This window comes from Ochotona curzoniae, unplaced genomic scaffold (genome assembly GCF_017591425.1).
Source record: "Ochotona curzoniae isolate NIBS_2020 unplaced genomic scaffold, NIBS_Ocur_1.0 contig_3498, whole genome shotgun sequence".
In the NCBI taxonomy this organism is placed as follows: domain Eukaryota; kingdom Metazoa; phylum Chordata; class Mammalia; order Lagomorpha; family Ochotonidae; genus Ochotona; species Ochotona curzoniae.
Window position 1 is genome coordinate 6208265 of NW_024465885.1, and position 17435 is coordinate 6225699.

A 17435-nucleotide genomic window follows, 5' to 3' on the forward strand; every position below is an offset into this window, starting at 1 on the left:
AGCTAACTAGTGGAACTATGAAAATAACTTGGTCCATTTCAGCAGGGACTTCAAGAAGCTAAGGAGAAGTTCTGAATGTCCTAAATCAGTAAACTAAGAAACAGGCCGTTCAGTCTTGAAACAACGTCTTACTGGAAAAGAGAAAGCAAGCTAGATTATCTCTTCTACCTCTCATGGTTTAATAAACTAATTTTAAAACAATTTCATTTTGATAACATAATGTTGCATAAATGATATACCTTCTTAAGTGTACATTTTGATGAGTTTTTAAAAATACATTTAAAAATTAATAAATTAATTGTGTTACACCAATGCACTGTTCTCACCCATTTTATCCTTAGTACTCATGCGCTGTGGTGTTAGAAAGAAAATCCAGTAGCACAAAATAGTTGTTCTATCATTACCTCACAGGATACAGTATAAGATGATGATTATCCAAAACAAGTCTTTGCTTTGTTTTGGTTTTTGCATATTGGGAGAAACAGAACAAGTTGGCAGCAAGCATTATGCTCTAGCAACCAGCTCCTCAATAAGACAATAATATTTACAGCTTTTTGCACACTAAATCTTTTACAATAGCAAAGAAAATCAAGCAATTTAGCTTAGAGAGACTCTCTGGGGAGTAGGAAGAGAACAATTAAGCCCAGACCTTAATCTTGAAATCCATGCTCAGGCTTATCATAGTAAGACCTAGTGCTGGCCAAGGTCCGGTGGCTCTTACTTCCAGGGTAGGACCTGCAGATTGAGCCATCGGGCCCTCCCGAGCCACATGTCTAAGAGCATACCCTTATCATTCTTTCCTTATACAGATGGCAGAGCCAGCCTCTAGCTGCAGGGGAATAAGTTGGGCAAGTCAGTTTGAACTCTGTCCCAATCCTGTCATAGTACCCAACCTAGATGAAGTTCGAAGGTCATTATCCACAGAGAGCTGTTATGTCTGCTTTGGGTTCCACAAGATGATATGGCCCTGTGAGATGGACTTGTTTTGTCTTATATTAACACTGGCCAGCACAGGCCTGGCACAAGCCTAGCAAGTGGAAGGGCCCTGGTACTACTAGATTCAGTTGCCACATAGCTTAATTTCAACCTGGGAATCCTTGGACAATTAGCAAAGAGCAAGATTTCAGCTACTAGGGAAAGAAAGTGCAAAACTGAATAAAAGACTATGTCTTGGAACTTACTGGTAGGTTGATGAAATCTAATACTGTACAGATTTTGATAGTTCTTGTTCCTAAGCCAGTGCCTCGAGTTCATGGACATGCCCTGGTGCCCAGTGGAGCCTCGTGGTCCTAGTTAGCTGGACTTCCTACCTACTGCATTATTCCCAACCAAGGTAACACAACAGAGAAACAGAAATTGCTCATTTGGGAGTGAAAAAGAGAAGTTGTTGCCTAAACATCATGGATTGATCTCCCTACAATGAGGACTTGAACCAGGCACAATCTTTTAGTACCTGGCCAAGTGCTAGTGTATCTGGGATTGAACTTATGTCCAGGAAATGGCTAGCGGGGATGGAATACTCATTTTCAAACACTGCACAGTTCATTCTGAACAACACAATAGCTGCGCATGTAGGAAAAAAAACTTGAGTTAGGGCGCCCTCCAGTGCTGAAATAGTGAAAACACAGTAATATGATTTAGGGTGCTATTTAGTGCTGAAGTAGCAGAAGTATCCAGAATTACAGAAGATAACCAGACTGCTTAGAAGTAGAGACAAAACCAGTTTATAAAAACTGTCCTACACTTCCATGCCAAGAAGATGTGATATGCCATAGGCTTCAACAACTGTCACGACTCATACCTAATTAAATAGAAACACTATAAATCCATCAGATAGAAACTGATACTTACAAAGCTAGGGCGTAGAAATCAAAATGTCCATTTTAAGAAAGCTCATCACACTTCAAGAGATATAATACCCTAACAAAGTAGCAGACAAAGAAGCATTTTTAAAAGGATTACTTTATTTTTATTGTAAAGTCAGATTTACAGAGAGGAGAGACAAAGAGAAAGATCATCCATCCGCTGGCTCACTCCCCACGTAGCCACATGGCCGGAGTTGAGCTGATTCGAAGCCTGGAGCTAAGAGCTTCTCCAGGTCTCCCACCCAGGTTGCAGGGTCCCCAGGCTTTCCCAGGTCACAAACAGGGAGCTAGATGGGAAGTGGAGCAGCTGGGACACAAACTGATGCTATGGAATGTTGGTGACTGCAGGTGTAGGATTTAGCTACTGAACAATTACACCAGGACCCAAAGTAATTTTTTTATAATGAATCAAATTCTTTTTTTAAAAGATTTATTTATTTATTGGAAAGTCAGATATACAGAGAGGAGGAGACAGAGAGGAAAATCTTCCGTCCGATGATTCACTCCCTAAGTGAGCTCAACGGCTCGATGCTATGCTGATCTGAAGCCGGGAACCAGGAACTTCTCCCGGGTCTGCCACATGGGTGCAGGGTCTCAAGGCTTTGGGCCGTCCTGGGCTGCTTTCTCAGGCCACAAGCAGGGAGCTGGATGGGAAGTGGAGCTGCCAGGATTAGAACTGGTGCCCATATGGGATCCCAGTGTGTGCAAGGCGAGGACTTCAGCTGCTAGGCCACGCTGCCAGGCCCATGAATCAAATTCTTGAGCTGTAAACTATACTATGTGAAATTTAAATGTACAACAAGATATCCATAGCAGAACATATCAAGCATAAGAAATAATTCGTAAGCTGGAAAATATGATTTTATAATATACACTTAAAGAAAAATGAATGTAGAGTAATGAAGAAAGCTTATGAGAATATTAGGATAACATTAAATATAAAATGTCTGAGTTATTAGGGCTCAATAGGGCCTTGAGAAATGTTAAAGGGGTAGATAACATATTCAGACATGATAACAGAAAAAGATAGAGGAAAACCACATTTTCAGATATTGGAAGGTCAGAAAGCATCAGTCAGATATAAGTATCATATCCATACCCTAGACACAGTATGATCGGGCTAAGATTATGTGTACAGAAAGGATTCTCAAGACTGCAAGAGAAAAACAAATAACACAAAGGGTGTCTCAGGTTCCTGAATACAGATTTATAAGCTTGAAGGTGCTCTCAAACAAAATCTGAATTGGTTTGTCACCACCACATCTTTTTTAGTAGACTCTCTTTTTAAAAATTTCTATTTTGTCTTTTTTCCTTTCAAATTTATTATTATCATTTTATGATACAGTTCCATAGGCCCTGGGATTTCCTTTATCCCCTCCTGAATGCCCCCCCACTCCAACCAAGTTCCTCATATCATGACTATAGTATAGTTCTTCATACATAGTCATGTGTCCATCATTGCAGGCATGGACAATGGCAGAGAGTCCAGCAGCTTATTTTCATGCTATAGTTTACAGTTTCATTGGAGTCCATCTTTGTCTGGAATTAGAGATGCATACGGCATTGTATCCTCAGTGTTAAGGCAGAGCAAGTAAACCCTCCTTCTGCAATGCTGGCATCCCATATGAGCTCCGATCTGTGTCTCTGCTGCTCCTCCCCCTCCTTTTCTTGCCTTTCTCCTCCTTCACTCCTTGCCTCCCCCTCCCTGCCCTCCCTCTCTTCCTCCTCCTTCTTCTCCCTCTCTTCATTTCCCAGATAATGGAAATTTAATAATGCAGAATGGCCAGAAGCCATCAACACTGACCAGCTGCTCCACTTGTGATTCAGTTCTCAGTTAGTGGTCTGTTAAAAACAGTAGAAGATGGTCCAAGAGCTTAAGTCCCTGTCATCTACATGGAATTTAGGGAAAGGTCTTGCATTTCTCTCCTCTCTTCAGATTCTGTGTGTCACAGAGGATAAAATCCAGCAGATGAATCCTCCGGAGTTTGACCTGATTGAAGATGTGGCCATGCTGGCCCACCTCCACGAAGCCTCTGTGCTGCACACACTGAAGAGGCGCTATGACCACTGGATGATCTACGTGAGCGCTCCTATGCCTGCTTTACTGCTGACACATCATGCTGGCACTCACACTGGGGTTCCAAAGCCTCTCCTGGGTGACAGCTTACGTTGAATTCAAGCATCCTCACATGGGGTGTATCCTTACGAATGCTCAATAGAGAGGGACCTTAGTATTTCTCCAAGTTTATTTTGTCAGTGTCCCTGCTCCTTACCACAAGTAGCCATGATAAATTAAAAGCATGATGCCTGGACCCTTGATACATTAATGCCAGTTCTTCACTTATTAATTGTTAAGTTTCCTAAGCTCTTAAAGTAACATTGTCTATAAAGAGAAGATACTGCTGAGCTATCTCAATGGTAACTAAGGAAGTTAAATAAATGAACATAGGTAATGTACATAGTTCAATATCTATCCATAAGGTTGTATTTAATAGATACGATAACTGTTTTTTTCTTTTTAATCATCATGTGGATGGCTGATTGCTTAGATTCTTTGATATCCCAAAACCTGTGCAGCAGAAGCAGTGTTGGCTCTATGTGAATGTGGTGGTATTTGGGACCCATTCACAGAGAAACTATGATATGCAACCAATTGGGACACTGGCTTTATGATCCATCTTATCACTGCATTTCTTTCCCTGGGAACATTAAAACACCAGAAAATTATTTTCTTAGAGTGCTGGAGGCTAGAATTCCAAAACAAAATGAAATTCTCGAAGTCTCACTACCAACAGAGTTTCTAAAAGAGACTCTGTCTTTCTCTCTTTCAGTTTGTGGTGGCTGTTAGCATGTCTTGTGACTGTCTCATTCCAATATCTGCCTCCATCTTTAACTTCTCTCTGTATTTTTTAGAAGGATTTGAGGCTCACTACAGGCCACTCCACTCAATTCCCTTAATCATATTTATGAGACCCTTTGTCTAAATAAGAGCCTATTCACAGATCTGGAACATAATCATAATTTTTGGAGGTCACAATTAAACCACTTCGATTATTAAGAACCCCTCTTGATCAACTTATTCTCCTCTAAGGTGCCTAATATTCCTGGTGCAGATTCCCCTCTGGCCTCAAATGCCTCTTTGCTTGTTGTTGAAATCTCTGCCAGCCTGCGGTTAGCTTCCACGCAGTCTCCTAAAGCTCCAGGTGACTGCATGTTGATAGCTAACAGACCTCCGTGGGAGAAGCAATCCCAGGTTCCATTTTATTCTAACCTTATTCTCTGCTTTCATGTTGCAAATCCCTGCTTTGCAAGGATACTGAAGTTCTTTTCTCAGTAAATATTCCATCAAATGTATTTTGATAGTGGAACAGCTGACAAATAGGGACTATTAGCAATCTGTGTTCTGATATTCTTTTATTATTGCCTCAGACATATTCGGGTCTCTTCTGTGTGGCTGTGAATCCTTACAAGCACCTCCCATTATATCAGAAAGAAGTCGTGGTTGCCTACAAAGGAAAGAGGCGATCACAGGCTCCCCCTCACATCTTTGCTGTCGCTGATAATGCCTTCCAGGATATGCTGCACAGTAAGTGGCTGCCCTACAAAAGGGAAAAAAGCAGATGATCTGTTTTTCTTCATGTGGCTAAGAGGCACTTAAGCATTATGAACAGCGTAGGCCACTTACAATTACCTAATCACCTGAAGCCTCAATTTCTTTCTAGATAAAATGTGGGCAAAATAGCTCCTTCTTCCCATGGTTTTAAGGATTATGAACATGGCAGACAAATAGAGATAACCCACTTAAAGTGATTGGTCCAGAGTAACTCTCCCATGTGTGTAAGTTTTTATCACATGGAATATCTGCTACACTGTTTGACACGAAGAAGTTATTCTGTAGCTGTTGTTTAACAATAGTTCTTACAAGACTTAAGGTTTTTATAATAGTAACTTTCGGTAGTTTATCATTTATATTTTGAGCAAGAATATTTCTATGACAGATATACCTAGGAGTAAGAAAATAAATCTATCTTATGTGGCATCCCTTAAATGATATTCTTTGCTGACTTTAAAAACAAATCCTTTTCTTGTGTTGGAGTTCCAACTTCAGCCAGGGAAACTGAATAAATTCATACCAACACATAATCCTCCAGCACAAAAATATTCTGAAAAAAATTTTTTTTCTTTTTTAGAGGGAGAGAATCAGTCCATACTCTTCACGTAAGTTTTTGCCTCTCTTTTCTTTTTGGCCTGCAGAGAATTTTAATGGAAGCTCACACTGGGAATAAAAGTTAAATTCACCATCTTTGAATTGTTTGATATTTAGATGTAAAATATATTCTAGGCAAGAATATGATACTGAGGAAAGTGTTGTAATTCTTTCAACATCTCAAAATTCAATGTCAATGAGTCTGCCTCCTACATTTTAAGACATACCTTGGCAGCCCTAGTAGAAGAACTGGGCTGAATCACCTTGTTAATGGGAGGAGCTTCCCTGTTGTGAACGACCATTTTCAGACTTCTGAAGACTCTAATTAAGCAGAGAGGCCAAAAGTCCAATAAGCTTGAGTCTAGAACAGATGATAGGCTATTGTGGGCAACCACATTGCGGAAAGTCAGAGTTCAATAAGTAGTGGAAACTAAAAGAGAATAAGGCTTAGACCAATAAGTAAAGCTATTGAAAGGGAAGAAAGGAGCAAGGAAAGGACCTTATTGATAATCTACTGTATGTTAATTTTGGTAAAAAGAATATGCCAGGCCATGGAAATATTCACTGCATGTGTTAATTGGGTTCTAAATCCAAATTGTTACTTATTTGAAAAAGTTAAAGTTCTGGTTCTTACAATATTATTGCATGCAGCTAATTGCCGCAACCTGGTTTTTTACCATGAGCCAAAAAACACCAGATGCAATGAAGTATCTTAGGTGGTTTATTCCAGCAGGGCAGGGGCGGGATGGAGGTGACGAGAGATCAGCAGGAAAAAGGGAAGGAGAGAGAGAGATTGCCTAAGAATGATTGGTAAGTGGGTGGAGTTGGGGATGGGGATGGGAGATTGGGGGTGGGATTCTCAGGTGAAATGCCCAATTGGTGGAAGGCTGGACTGGCATGAATATCGTGAGATGTGAGAAAGAGGAAACGGCACCGAGTCCAGGATGGGATATTCGAATAACTGCTTACACAAATAGTGATCATAAGGCACCAGAAGATTAGAGCTAAACACTCACATTTAGCCCTTTGTTGAGAGGAGAGGCTGCTTTCTGGGGTGTACACAAGACTAAAAGCAGGTCTTTATTCTATGATGCTTTGGGTGAAGGAGCGATCAGCTCACCACTGTGCTCTTCCCACATTCCTAATGTTAGATGGTTATCAAAGGCAAAGAGAAAGCTTGCAGACCTACTGCCTGCTAAAATGCTTAGTGGTCCTGTTCCTGTGACCAGTGCTTGCTTGACCATGCGGAAATCTTGATATGTGAAAATCTCTTAAGGACCAGTCTCAAGCAGAGGTCTGATCTGAGTTTTGTTAATAGGATCATAATACACAGAGCACATACATGCAACCTCTGTAAGTGAGATTAGCATTCTAGGGATTAACTGCTGTATACCTCTGTATACATTTGTAACTCTTGAGTAGGATTTTTATTTTAGGTTACTTTTGCTTCCTGTTATTTTTCTTTTTCCTCTACTTGCTTAGTGTCATGGCACATTTTTATATCGGAAAGTTTAGATTCATTTACAGTGAAGTAAATGAATATGCTATTGTAATAATTTGGGAGAAAAATACTGAGGTGGGAAGATAGAGAGGGAGGGCAGAAAAGAGGGAGAGAACTCCTATGCTTCTAAATCTGTACTATTAAAACGTAAAATCTTTTGTTTTATATAAATGGAAAAATATTATTAAAAAGACTAGGTTTCTTTATTGTATAAGTTAATTGATCTTTCTAAACTCCATATTTTTGCTATTACTGTTTCACCACCCAAAGTGGTCCTTTTCCTTCTCCTAACTAGTTAAATGCAGCTTCAAGTTCCATCCTACACTCCACTCTTTTATTTCCCTATTGCTTTATTTCAGATGGTCAAAATTTCTTAATGTTTATTGAAATGATAATCATTTAACTCTGAATTTCCAATCACAGAGGAGAATCTGGTTCTGGAAAGACTGTGAACACCAAACATATTATCCGGTATTTTGCTACCATAGCAGCAATGAGCGAATCAAGGAAAATGGTGGTAAGTGTTCTTATAACTTGCAGAAGAGGTGAGGTGGCATATAATCTGCATCATGAGCATTCTGCTCTCATAACTCATGGGGAACAATTAGTAAAGGGCCACAGAACAATTAGTAAATTATAGAAAAACCATTTTTTAAATTTCCCTGCAACCTTGAAATGATCAAGTCACTTGTACTTCAGTGAACATTTGCTGGCCTGGCACTGCTAACAGTTATGTCCCGTTCTTCATCACTGCTGAGAAGTCATTCGCTTCTTTATGTCTTTTGAAGCAGCATCCAAAGTCCTCACGTGGTTCCCAAGAGCATGCTGACTCATTGTTTGTGTGCATCTCTACTGCACAGAAGTTGGCATAAGAGGCGGCAACCACAGGCACTGTATGTGTTGATGTCAGGGCACACATGCTGGTCTCTGGTCTCGGAGTTTGAGGATCCTGTTGTGTCTGGAACCATGGCAGTATGAAAGGCCAGGTTTCTTGGCAATGTGGAAAACCATCAGTGGTGGGGGACCACAGTCTCAGGCCCCTTGCCTGATGTGGTTTTAAACATTTAGAACCCATCAGGTCACTACCCCGCTTCCCTGAATTTGTGCAACGTCCCAAACAGATGCAGCCTGCCTAACACCCATCAATCAGCACCTGGCCTATCAAAGGCCACCAGTGAGGACTCCCATACCCCCTGGGGCTCTGGTTTCAAACCTGTGGTCAAATTCAGTGGTGCACCATGGTGCCCTCTGCCTAGGACCCATGGGATCCCAAGCCTGCCTGCTCCCAGCCTGGTGCTTTGGCATGCCCTGCGTCAGGTATGCCCAGAACTCCAACATCAGGCCACTGGCCAGCCACTCCCAAACTTGTGTGGTGACATGCCAGGGATGCAGCCTGTCCAGGACCCTGGAGTCAGAAGTTAGCCTGAAGGGCAGGCCAAATTTCCTGAAGCCATAGTCCAGTTTTTCAAGATTTGCATTATGTGACATACCAAGATCCAATATCAGCATCTATAGAGGAACAAGAGATCAGTAAATACAACCACCTTGAACTGCTGCAACCTCAAAGTGGAGAAAACAAAGGTCATATTTATCTTTTTGTCTTTTGAAAAGGTATTTGAGGTTTTGTGTCCACTGGAGTAGCCAGGCATATGTCCCAAGTGCATCTAGTCCCATGTTGTGCAGGTTCAGCCCCAGGTCCCCTTCCTATTGGAACAGGGGTTTGTTTTGGCCCATGTGTCTCCTGCCTTGTGCCCCTTTGAGAGACTCCTGCTGGCTCCAGTATCAGGCCCCCTATCCTCTAAATTGGTTTGTTCAGCCATCCAGTTTCCTGGCTCTGGCCTAGGTACCATGGTTCAGGCTCTAGGCCAATGTAAGGAAAGGGAGGGAAGGGAAAAGAAGGGACGGAAAAGGCAGTGAACAGAAGGGAGAGATTTCTAGTACTTTTAATGAGTAACTTTCATGGTAAACAGCTTTCTTTCTGAAGATGTGTGTTCAGGTGTTGGTTTGGAAACTACCTTGGCTTTATTTCCAATTGGATACTGTAGTATAGGCTCCCTTAATCTTTTTCACAACAGTGGAGATATGGAGTATTTTTTTTAACATCTTGTAGGGTTAAATGGATTTTGGTAGACACTCCTGGCATCCCAGGGTAGCTAATCCTCAGCCCACAGTGACTGGGCTTTGTGGGGCACTGAACTGGAGTCCCAGAGTGTTGCTTAGCTAACCGCATTGTCAGGAGCATGACCATGATTGTGCTAGAGCTGGTCCAAAGTTTGGTGAGTACATGTGGAAATTTTGTGTCAGTCCAGAGATTCTATATAATGTTTTAGTACCCATCTACTTTTACTTTCCCCAAGATGACAACCTCTTCATGTTATGATACCTGAAAGAATAATGGAGGAATGTAATGATTACCATGGCCACCTATGTCACAATAATAGATCCCATCTGGAGTCCACAGGGTTTCATGACATGTGTGGGGTAGGGTCAGGGCCCACTTTGCTATGGTTTGCCTGCTATTCAGGTTGGGTTATGATATGAGGTCACTGCAAGCGATCACAAGTGATGCTGGCTGGGATATAAGTTTGATTGACAAGAACCATATATCCTTAACTGGGAGCACAGCAGGTACAGAATCCAGAAATTCTGCCTGTAAGTGCTACCCTGGGAAGAATGACTTAGAATTTGCCCAGTGATTATTTTTACCAGGTCAAAGATGAATTCCTCTGCTCACTTTGGTGCCCTGTTCCCAAGCACTTTAGAGTCCAGCTGTTTGCTATTTGTCCATTCTTGGGGCAGGGAGGTGACAAAGGCTGATGCTTGGCTACACAGAACTTGTCATATAGATAGAATCATACCAGAATATTACAAAACTGACCTGTACTGTGTCCAGATATACACTCACAAAGAGCTTAGGGGTGTGCAGGCTGAAACAGTTTCCTAGACTGTCAAGCAGGAGGCTCTGTAATTGTGGAGTGTGTGTGGGTATTGACATACTTATAGGGGCCTCTCCTTTTTCTGCTACCATTGCAGTCAGACTGGGCACTTAATTTCAATCCAAAACCCTGAGCTCATTTTTTCTGCCCTATTCTGTGATTGAGCTCTCCCTCCTCATTTTATGCCAAAGGTCAGGAGAGAGGCAATAGAATCCAGTTGGTGACCATTCAGCTTAATGCCAAACTGGGTTGCACCATTCTCTAATCAGCCCCTGCCATCAGCTCAGAAGATACAGTAGCTCTCCATGATGCAGTGCTTCTAGAATAGGTTTGAAATGATTCTGCCCTGCCAAGGTTTGATTTGGGGGACAGATCTAGGATTTGAGTTGGTAAACACAGGCCTGGGTATGGGGGGCCATTGCCACTTATTTGATTGTAGCTTTATCCACAGCAGGTTCATCTCTGAGCTTCAAAGAAAACTGTTCCTCTCTGTCCCTCCCTGCTGCCAAGCAACTGGAGCTTTCCCCCGACTCTGCACTGGAGGCTGGGGGAAATGGGAGAGATTGTCTCTTGGCTGCTCAGGCTGAAACTAAATCAACCTACTTTAGAGTCTGTGGTCATTGTGCCCTGTGTTGTCTTTGTATACCTGGATCATGTGAGTCTGGGTGATGGTATCAGGGCAGATTTAGAAGTTACATATCCAGGTACTAGCCTGCATCAGATTAGAGGCCTTTGAACTTTAGCTGATCCTGGTCTCACTTTAAAAACAATTATTTATTTTTATTTGAAAAGCAGATTTATAGAGATAAGGTGAGACAAAAAGAGATCTTCCACCTGTTGGTTGACTCCCCAAATGGCCATAACGGCCAGAACTGAGCTGATACTAAGCAAGGAGCCAGGAGCCAGAAGGTTCATCTGGGTCTCCAATAGTGGAGGGTGAGGGCAAGGACACGGACCATCTTCCACTGCTTTCCTAGGCCACGAGCAGGGCATTGGATGGGAAATGGATCAGCCGAGATACAAACTGGTACCCATATGGGATGCTGGCAATTGCAGGTGGAGGATTAGCCTATCGAGCCACAGCACAGGCTCCCTGTAACTCACTTTGCAGATCTGGTTCTGAGCTTCAAAGTAAACCTTTCTGTTCCTTCCTACCTTACTCACCAGTGATTGTAATTTTTCTCTGTTGAGCTAGAAGTTGAAGGAGGGATGGTAGAAGTGGTTCCTTTTCTGTCTGGCTAAGAAGGATCCAAAGACATCCTGCAAGTACTGGCATGAGGCTAGAGTCCAAGGGGCCCTATCAGGCTACCTGTTTCTTCACATGCAAGTCTGACACTGGGCTTCAGGCTAACATCTGAACTTCTCTTTCTATTTTCCAAGTGAGAGGCATCCCATCCCACTCAATGCTGTGTAACTGGGGGCTGGGAGAGAGATGTTGCTGTAACCCTTTTCTTCCTTTCTTCTTTACTTCAACTTTTCTTACAAATACACAAAACTATGTGCTATGGTCTCTACCTGGCTTCCTTAGCTCATATGACGGTGAATGGGTTCATGAACTGCTGTTGCCAATTGTTACTTTTGTGGCGAGATGCACCATCTTCCTCTGTCTTCCAAATTAGATCTTTGAGGAAAACAGTAAAGCCAAATTGCTATGCTAGCTCTAGGTGGTTTCTCAAAACTATTATATGTAGATAAAACTCTTAGTTAATCAGCTTAAGTGCACAAAATTCAAATTCAAGTCCAACCCCATGATTAGCCACTGTGTATTTTGAACCACTAGATTACTTAGCAATATTGCAAAGGAAAACGTAATTAAGTAATATCAAGAGTCTGCAGCATTTTTCTAGCACGAATTTCCAGGTGTGAGGATAAGATATGAAGGGAAAATTAGGGAAATATATGGAATAGAATTTGTCTCGAGACAGGATGTGATACTTCAGAGTGGCAGAGGGGGATATTGGGTAAATAACCATTTTCTCTTCCACGGAAGCCAATGCCAACCAAAAGAGAGCTTGGGAACAAATGAGCTACCATGTATGTTTATAGGAATATCATCTATTATATTAATCTCACAACCATCTGTCTTCATGTCCCCATTTCCAAAATAATATTTTGTAATCAAAGTTGAAGCAGCTTCTTGCTACTGATAATCAGAGCAAGGATGGAGTTTGACCTGGGCTTGGAGCACTTGCCTTGATACAGATTTCTGCTTAAAACCTCATTAGCTATATTTTCTTGCATGCATTACAGGGGACTTTGGAGAATCAGCTCATGCAAGCAAATCCTATATTAGAAGCATTTGGAAATGCCAAAACTCTGAGAAATGACAACTCCTCTCGTTTTGTGAGTAATACGACTTTGTATAATATTGTAATCTCTAATTTTTTAACAATGATAAAACTCATTGTAAGGTTAGGAATAATAAAAAAATCATGAAATATCAAAGCAAGTCTTTGATTGGTCTTTAATATTGTTAAGATTTCTCAAAAGTTTTTGCCAGCGTCATCACAAAGATAATTAAAACTGTGGAGGCAGGTGTTAGACACAGCAGGTAAGCGCCACTAAGTACGGCACATTTCATGTTTGAGTGCTTGTGCTTGAGTTCTGGCTCTGGCTTGTGATTGTAATTTTTTGCTAATGTATACCATAGGAGGCAAAGGATAATGGCTCAAGTGATTGGGTTCCTGCCACCCGCATGGGAAAAATCCTAGATCTGACTCTATGCTCCTGGCACAGCTCCAGCTGTTACAGCTTTTGGGTAGTTAAAGCAGTGAACACAGATATTTTTCTCTCTCTTTCTCTCCCTCACCAACCTACCCTGTCTCCTTCCCTTTTACTCTCCTTTTATCCTCTCCCTCTTCCTATAAAATAATTTTTAAAAGATTTATTTGTTTTGTTTTTGGAAAGGCAGATAAGACTTACAGAGAGTACAGTCAGAAAGATCTTCTGTCTGCTGATTCACTCCCCACATGGCTGCAACAGCTGATGCTGAGATGATCTGAAGCCAGGGGCCAGGAACTTCTTCCTGGTCTTCCAAGTGGGTACAGGGACCCAAGGCTTGGGGCCATTTTCCACTGCTTTCTAATCCTTCAAGCAGGGAGCTGGATGGAAAGTGGAGTAGTTGGGACACGAACCAGTGTCTATACAGTATCCTGGTGCTTGCAAGGTGCAGATTTAGGCACTGAGCCATCATGACGGGCTGAAATAAAGTAATTTTTAATTACAAAAGACTTGCATGTAAATAGGCATCTGTTAGATTAAGTTCCTATTTGATTAATTGCAGAAAAAAATTTTTTCTTAACATTTTCAAATATCTTTCCACACATAGCAGGAAATATCCCTCAACAAATTATAAGACTCATATTTTGCTCTATTTTAGCAGTTTCAAATACTTTCTCCTTTATAATTTCCTGTATTCTTATAAATTCCAGTTTAGTTAGCACTTACAAACTTACTTATTATTGCTTCTCCTCTTGTTCATATAGTCTCTACTCCTACATGCCACCCCGCCACCCACCCCCCTCTCTCTCTATATATATATACACACACATATTTGTTATTGTTGTTGTTGTTATGTGAGAAAATATTTTAAGGTAGTTTTTGGTACCTAGAAGTGTTGTTACTGGATAAGAATTTTTGTTTAGAAATCTAGTTTCGAAGATCATTTTATTCCAAGAATGAGTGGCAAGGGCCCTGTATGTGTCTTGAAAGGAAATTTGCAGGAGGCTTGATGTTTGAGACTCTGGGCTACTTAAATGCTGTAATGGCTCCAGGCTGATTTGGCTCAGTTCCCATTCAAGCCTTGTGAGCTTCTTTGGCTGCATTTTCATCTGCTTGCGGTGTCTCCTAATCATAGACGGTGTTCACAGGGGTCACGAACACAAATGCTAGAAAAGGTGTTTGTTAAGATACTTAGGGATGATCTGCTGGGACGAGAAACACAAACGTTGAAAAGTAACACCTTGACAAAGAAAGAAAGCAGAAGTAAGGCAAAAGAAAACAATTTAAAAAGGACAAAACAAAATGAAACAAAAATAAATGAAATAAAAAAAACCCCACAAGCATGTTAAGGAAGGAATGGAAACTGAAAAAAGAAACACAAAAGTTGAGAGGCAAAATAAACATAAAGATGAGCAAATGGAAAGATGGAAAGAATGAATGAAGGAAAAAATAGTCAAGGATAGAAATAATCTACTATAAGTGATTTCAATTAATACCAGGTATGTACACACATATGTGTGTTTAAGCATATGGGTTTATGTTCCTGTACATTTGTATGTGTGTGTGTAGCATATATGTATGTATGCATACATTTATATGCTTGTGAATGTAATTAATAGTATCCTAATTTTAACTGAGTGAATCCCCTTATAGTTAGCTATCCTGCTTTCCTTTCCAGGATAACTTCCCTCTCTGATAGCCAGTCTCTACCAGGTTGAATCTTTTCTGCTTCAATCATTATCCCAGAAGCTCTTGCTATCATTAGTAGGGCTATTTAACTGTATCTGACATTCTGATATAGGCACTGGCACTTTGGAATTCCATCCTGCCCCACTGGATCCATCTCATGGATTTTCTTTGAAAAGGAAGGGTTTCTCTTTTTTGTGTTGTGCCAACTACCAGGACTAGTCTTAACAACTGCTCTGCTTCTCTAACTGGTGCTACTTCATTTCAAACTAGGTGGCATTTTAAAAAATGTTTTGTAAGGTAGTTACTTTGATGGCTTGTACATTTTTATAATAAAGGCTCTGCAAGGTACAAAGTTGGATAGGTGACTGTGTTTTGTATTTACCCAGGGAAAATTCATCAGAATACACTTCAGTGCCAATGGTATGCTTTCCTCTGCAGACGTTGATATCTGTAAGTATTTATTGCACCGATTGTTTTCTGCTAAGCTTGGAAAAGAGTTTTTAAGTATGAATTTTTATCTGTTTCTTATCATGCAGATTTACTTGAAAAATCTCGAGTGATTTTCCAGCAGGCTGGGGAAAGGAACTACCACATATTCTATCAAATTCTGTCTGGAAAAAAAGAACTCCATGGTAAGTGTGGGATTTTCAAGCTGAGGATCATTGCAGAAAGATAGAAGTCAGTCTTCCAGGGCCAAAAAAACCTATTTTGCTAATTCTGATAGCTTCTTTAAGTCTGTGTATTTGTCCAAAAGCCTTTTTGTGTGTAGGGTGACAATGCTGTTGTTGCAATGAAAAGAATTTCATAATGAAAGGAAGAAAAATGTTTGGAAATGGCTGGGAAGCCAAACAAAATTAAATGAGTATTCTTTGTGGTGTGTGTGTGTGTGTGTGTGTGTGTGTAGGTATTATATAACTAAAAGTTTTGACTGATTAGACCCACAAATTAAGCATGGAAAACAGGCTGTCAAAGGAACGCATTAGCCATAGCATATGATGGCCAATGGGAGTTTTATAAAGGAGAAGTTTGGGTTAGGATGTGAAGGACCTGAGTGAAGAATGGAGGGAAGCAATATATATGTGGCAGAAAAGGAAAATGCAAGATGAGGGAACAGATTACCCAGCTGAGGGGAAGAGAACACTTGCCTGGAGGAATAGCGATTTTATTTCTTTGTTTACTTACTTATTTACTCAAGCATCCTTTCATTTATTCATTTATTTGTTCCGTTGGTTTCTGAAGCCAGAACGCTGGGAGGATGTGCATATGCGTATGTGTGTCTATGCACTGTAAAGGTGAAATGGGGCAATATGAGGTCATGATTTATTGATGGCAGCCTGCAGGTGTTGGCTGTGAATGGAATTCTAAAGGTCTTGTATTTGAAAATGCACATTGAGGACAACAGTGCTCCCACTGGGGTGAGTGTGATATGAGACTGCAGATCGAGACTAGCAAATCCATGCCCAAGCCACTGCCAGTTCATCATACTTAGCAGTATTATGTCAGACAGGGTTTTGGCCACTAGTTCTACATTTCAAAAATGCCTTCAGCAGGTGGATAAAGCTCTGCAAACTGGACGGTTCTCTCCGTCACAAGTATAACTGGTGATACGCAAAGGGCAGCTCTGTTCTTCTAATCTTTCATCCATTTAATGGTCAGAACATCAAAAATATTTTTGTTATCTCTTACCCAGTCATACCTATTTGCCCCCCCCCCAAAAAAAAAAGTTTAGTCTCTGCAGGGCATCTGACCCAAAGGGTTTAATGTGGGTACTAGAAACCACAGTAGAAGGCTCTCTGTCCGCTAATAAAACAGTCTAAAGCTTTTGGTCTGCTATGGAAGATTCGTGTTTGTACTGAATTCATTTACTTTGTTGATTCCTAGGCCCTGCTGAGATTAATTATTGTGAAAAGGCTGACATCTGGTGGTCTAGAAGTAACATGTAGTTCACTTGCTTTTAGCAAATATTTTTGGGGGAATCTTTAAAAAAATGAACTGGAAATGTTTCCATTCATGTTTGTCGAAGAGTTTCAGAGCATCATGAAGATTGCAATAGGGAGATGCATCTTGTAAAGATGATGACTTACATTTCCTAAAGCATAAGAGAGTAATGATCTGTGTAAAAAGGAAAACCAGGAGTGGCCAAGTATTCTTAGAGAAAATTGTGAATTATAGTCAGGCATTGATGATAATAGAGAATATTGGAATATAAAATAGTTGAATAAATTCAGGAAAATCTCTCATATAATATTTTAACTTTTAATAGCAATGTACTGTATACTTGAAAACTGCTAGTAGATGCATATTTATAATATTTTCATGATAGTTTGTGAGGTAAAGATTTGGATACACAAATAATACATCAAAATATCATGTCTTATATACTTCATGAAATGAAAAATATAGACAATAATTTTAGTTATTATTTTTCACATATTACATTGCTATTTATAGATAAATACATACATATATATGTATATAATGTTTGTAGCCCAGTTTATTTTTTAAGGAATTATTTA

At 40.5% G+C, this 17435-nt stretch overlaps 1 protein-coding gene across 1 annotated transcript in view; it reads left to right on the top strand.

Moving 5' to 3' along the window:
- Positions 1-17435, top strand: part of MYH15 (myosin heavy chain 15) — a 174895-nt gene that overhangs the window by 23563 nt on the left and 133897 nt on the right. The window contains exons 4-10 of the mRNA XM_040980919.1: positions 3802-3945; positions 5295-5451; positions 6056-6083; positions 7997-8090; positions 12760-12852; positions 15306-15369; positions 15456-15551. Of these exons, the coding sequence (XP_040836853.1) occupies positions 3802-3945; positions 5295-5451; positions 6056-6083; positions 7997-8090; positions 12760-12852; positions 15306-15369; positions 15456-15551 (676 nt within the window). The remainder of the gene's footprint in view (positions 1-3801; positions 3946-5294; positions 5452-6055; positions 6084-7996; positions 8091-12759; positions 12853-15305; positions 15370-15455; positions 15552-17435) is intronic.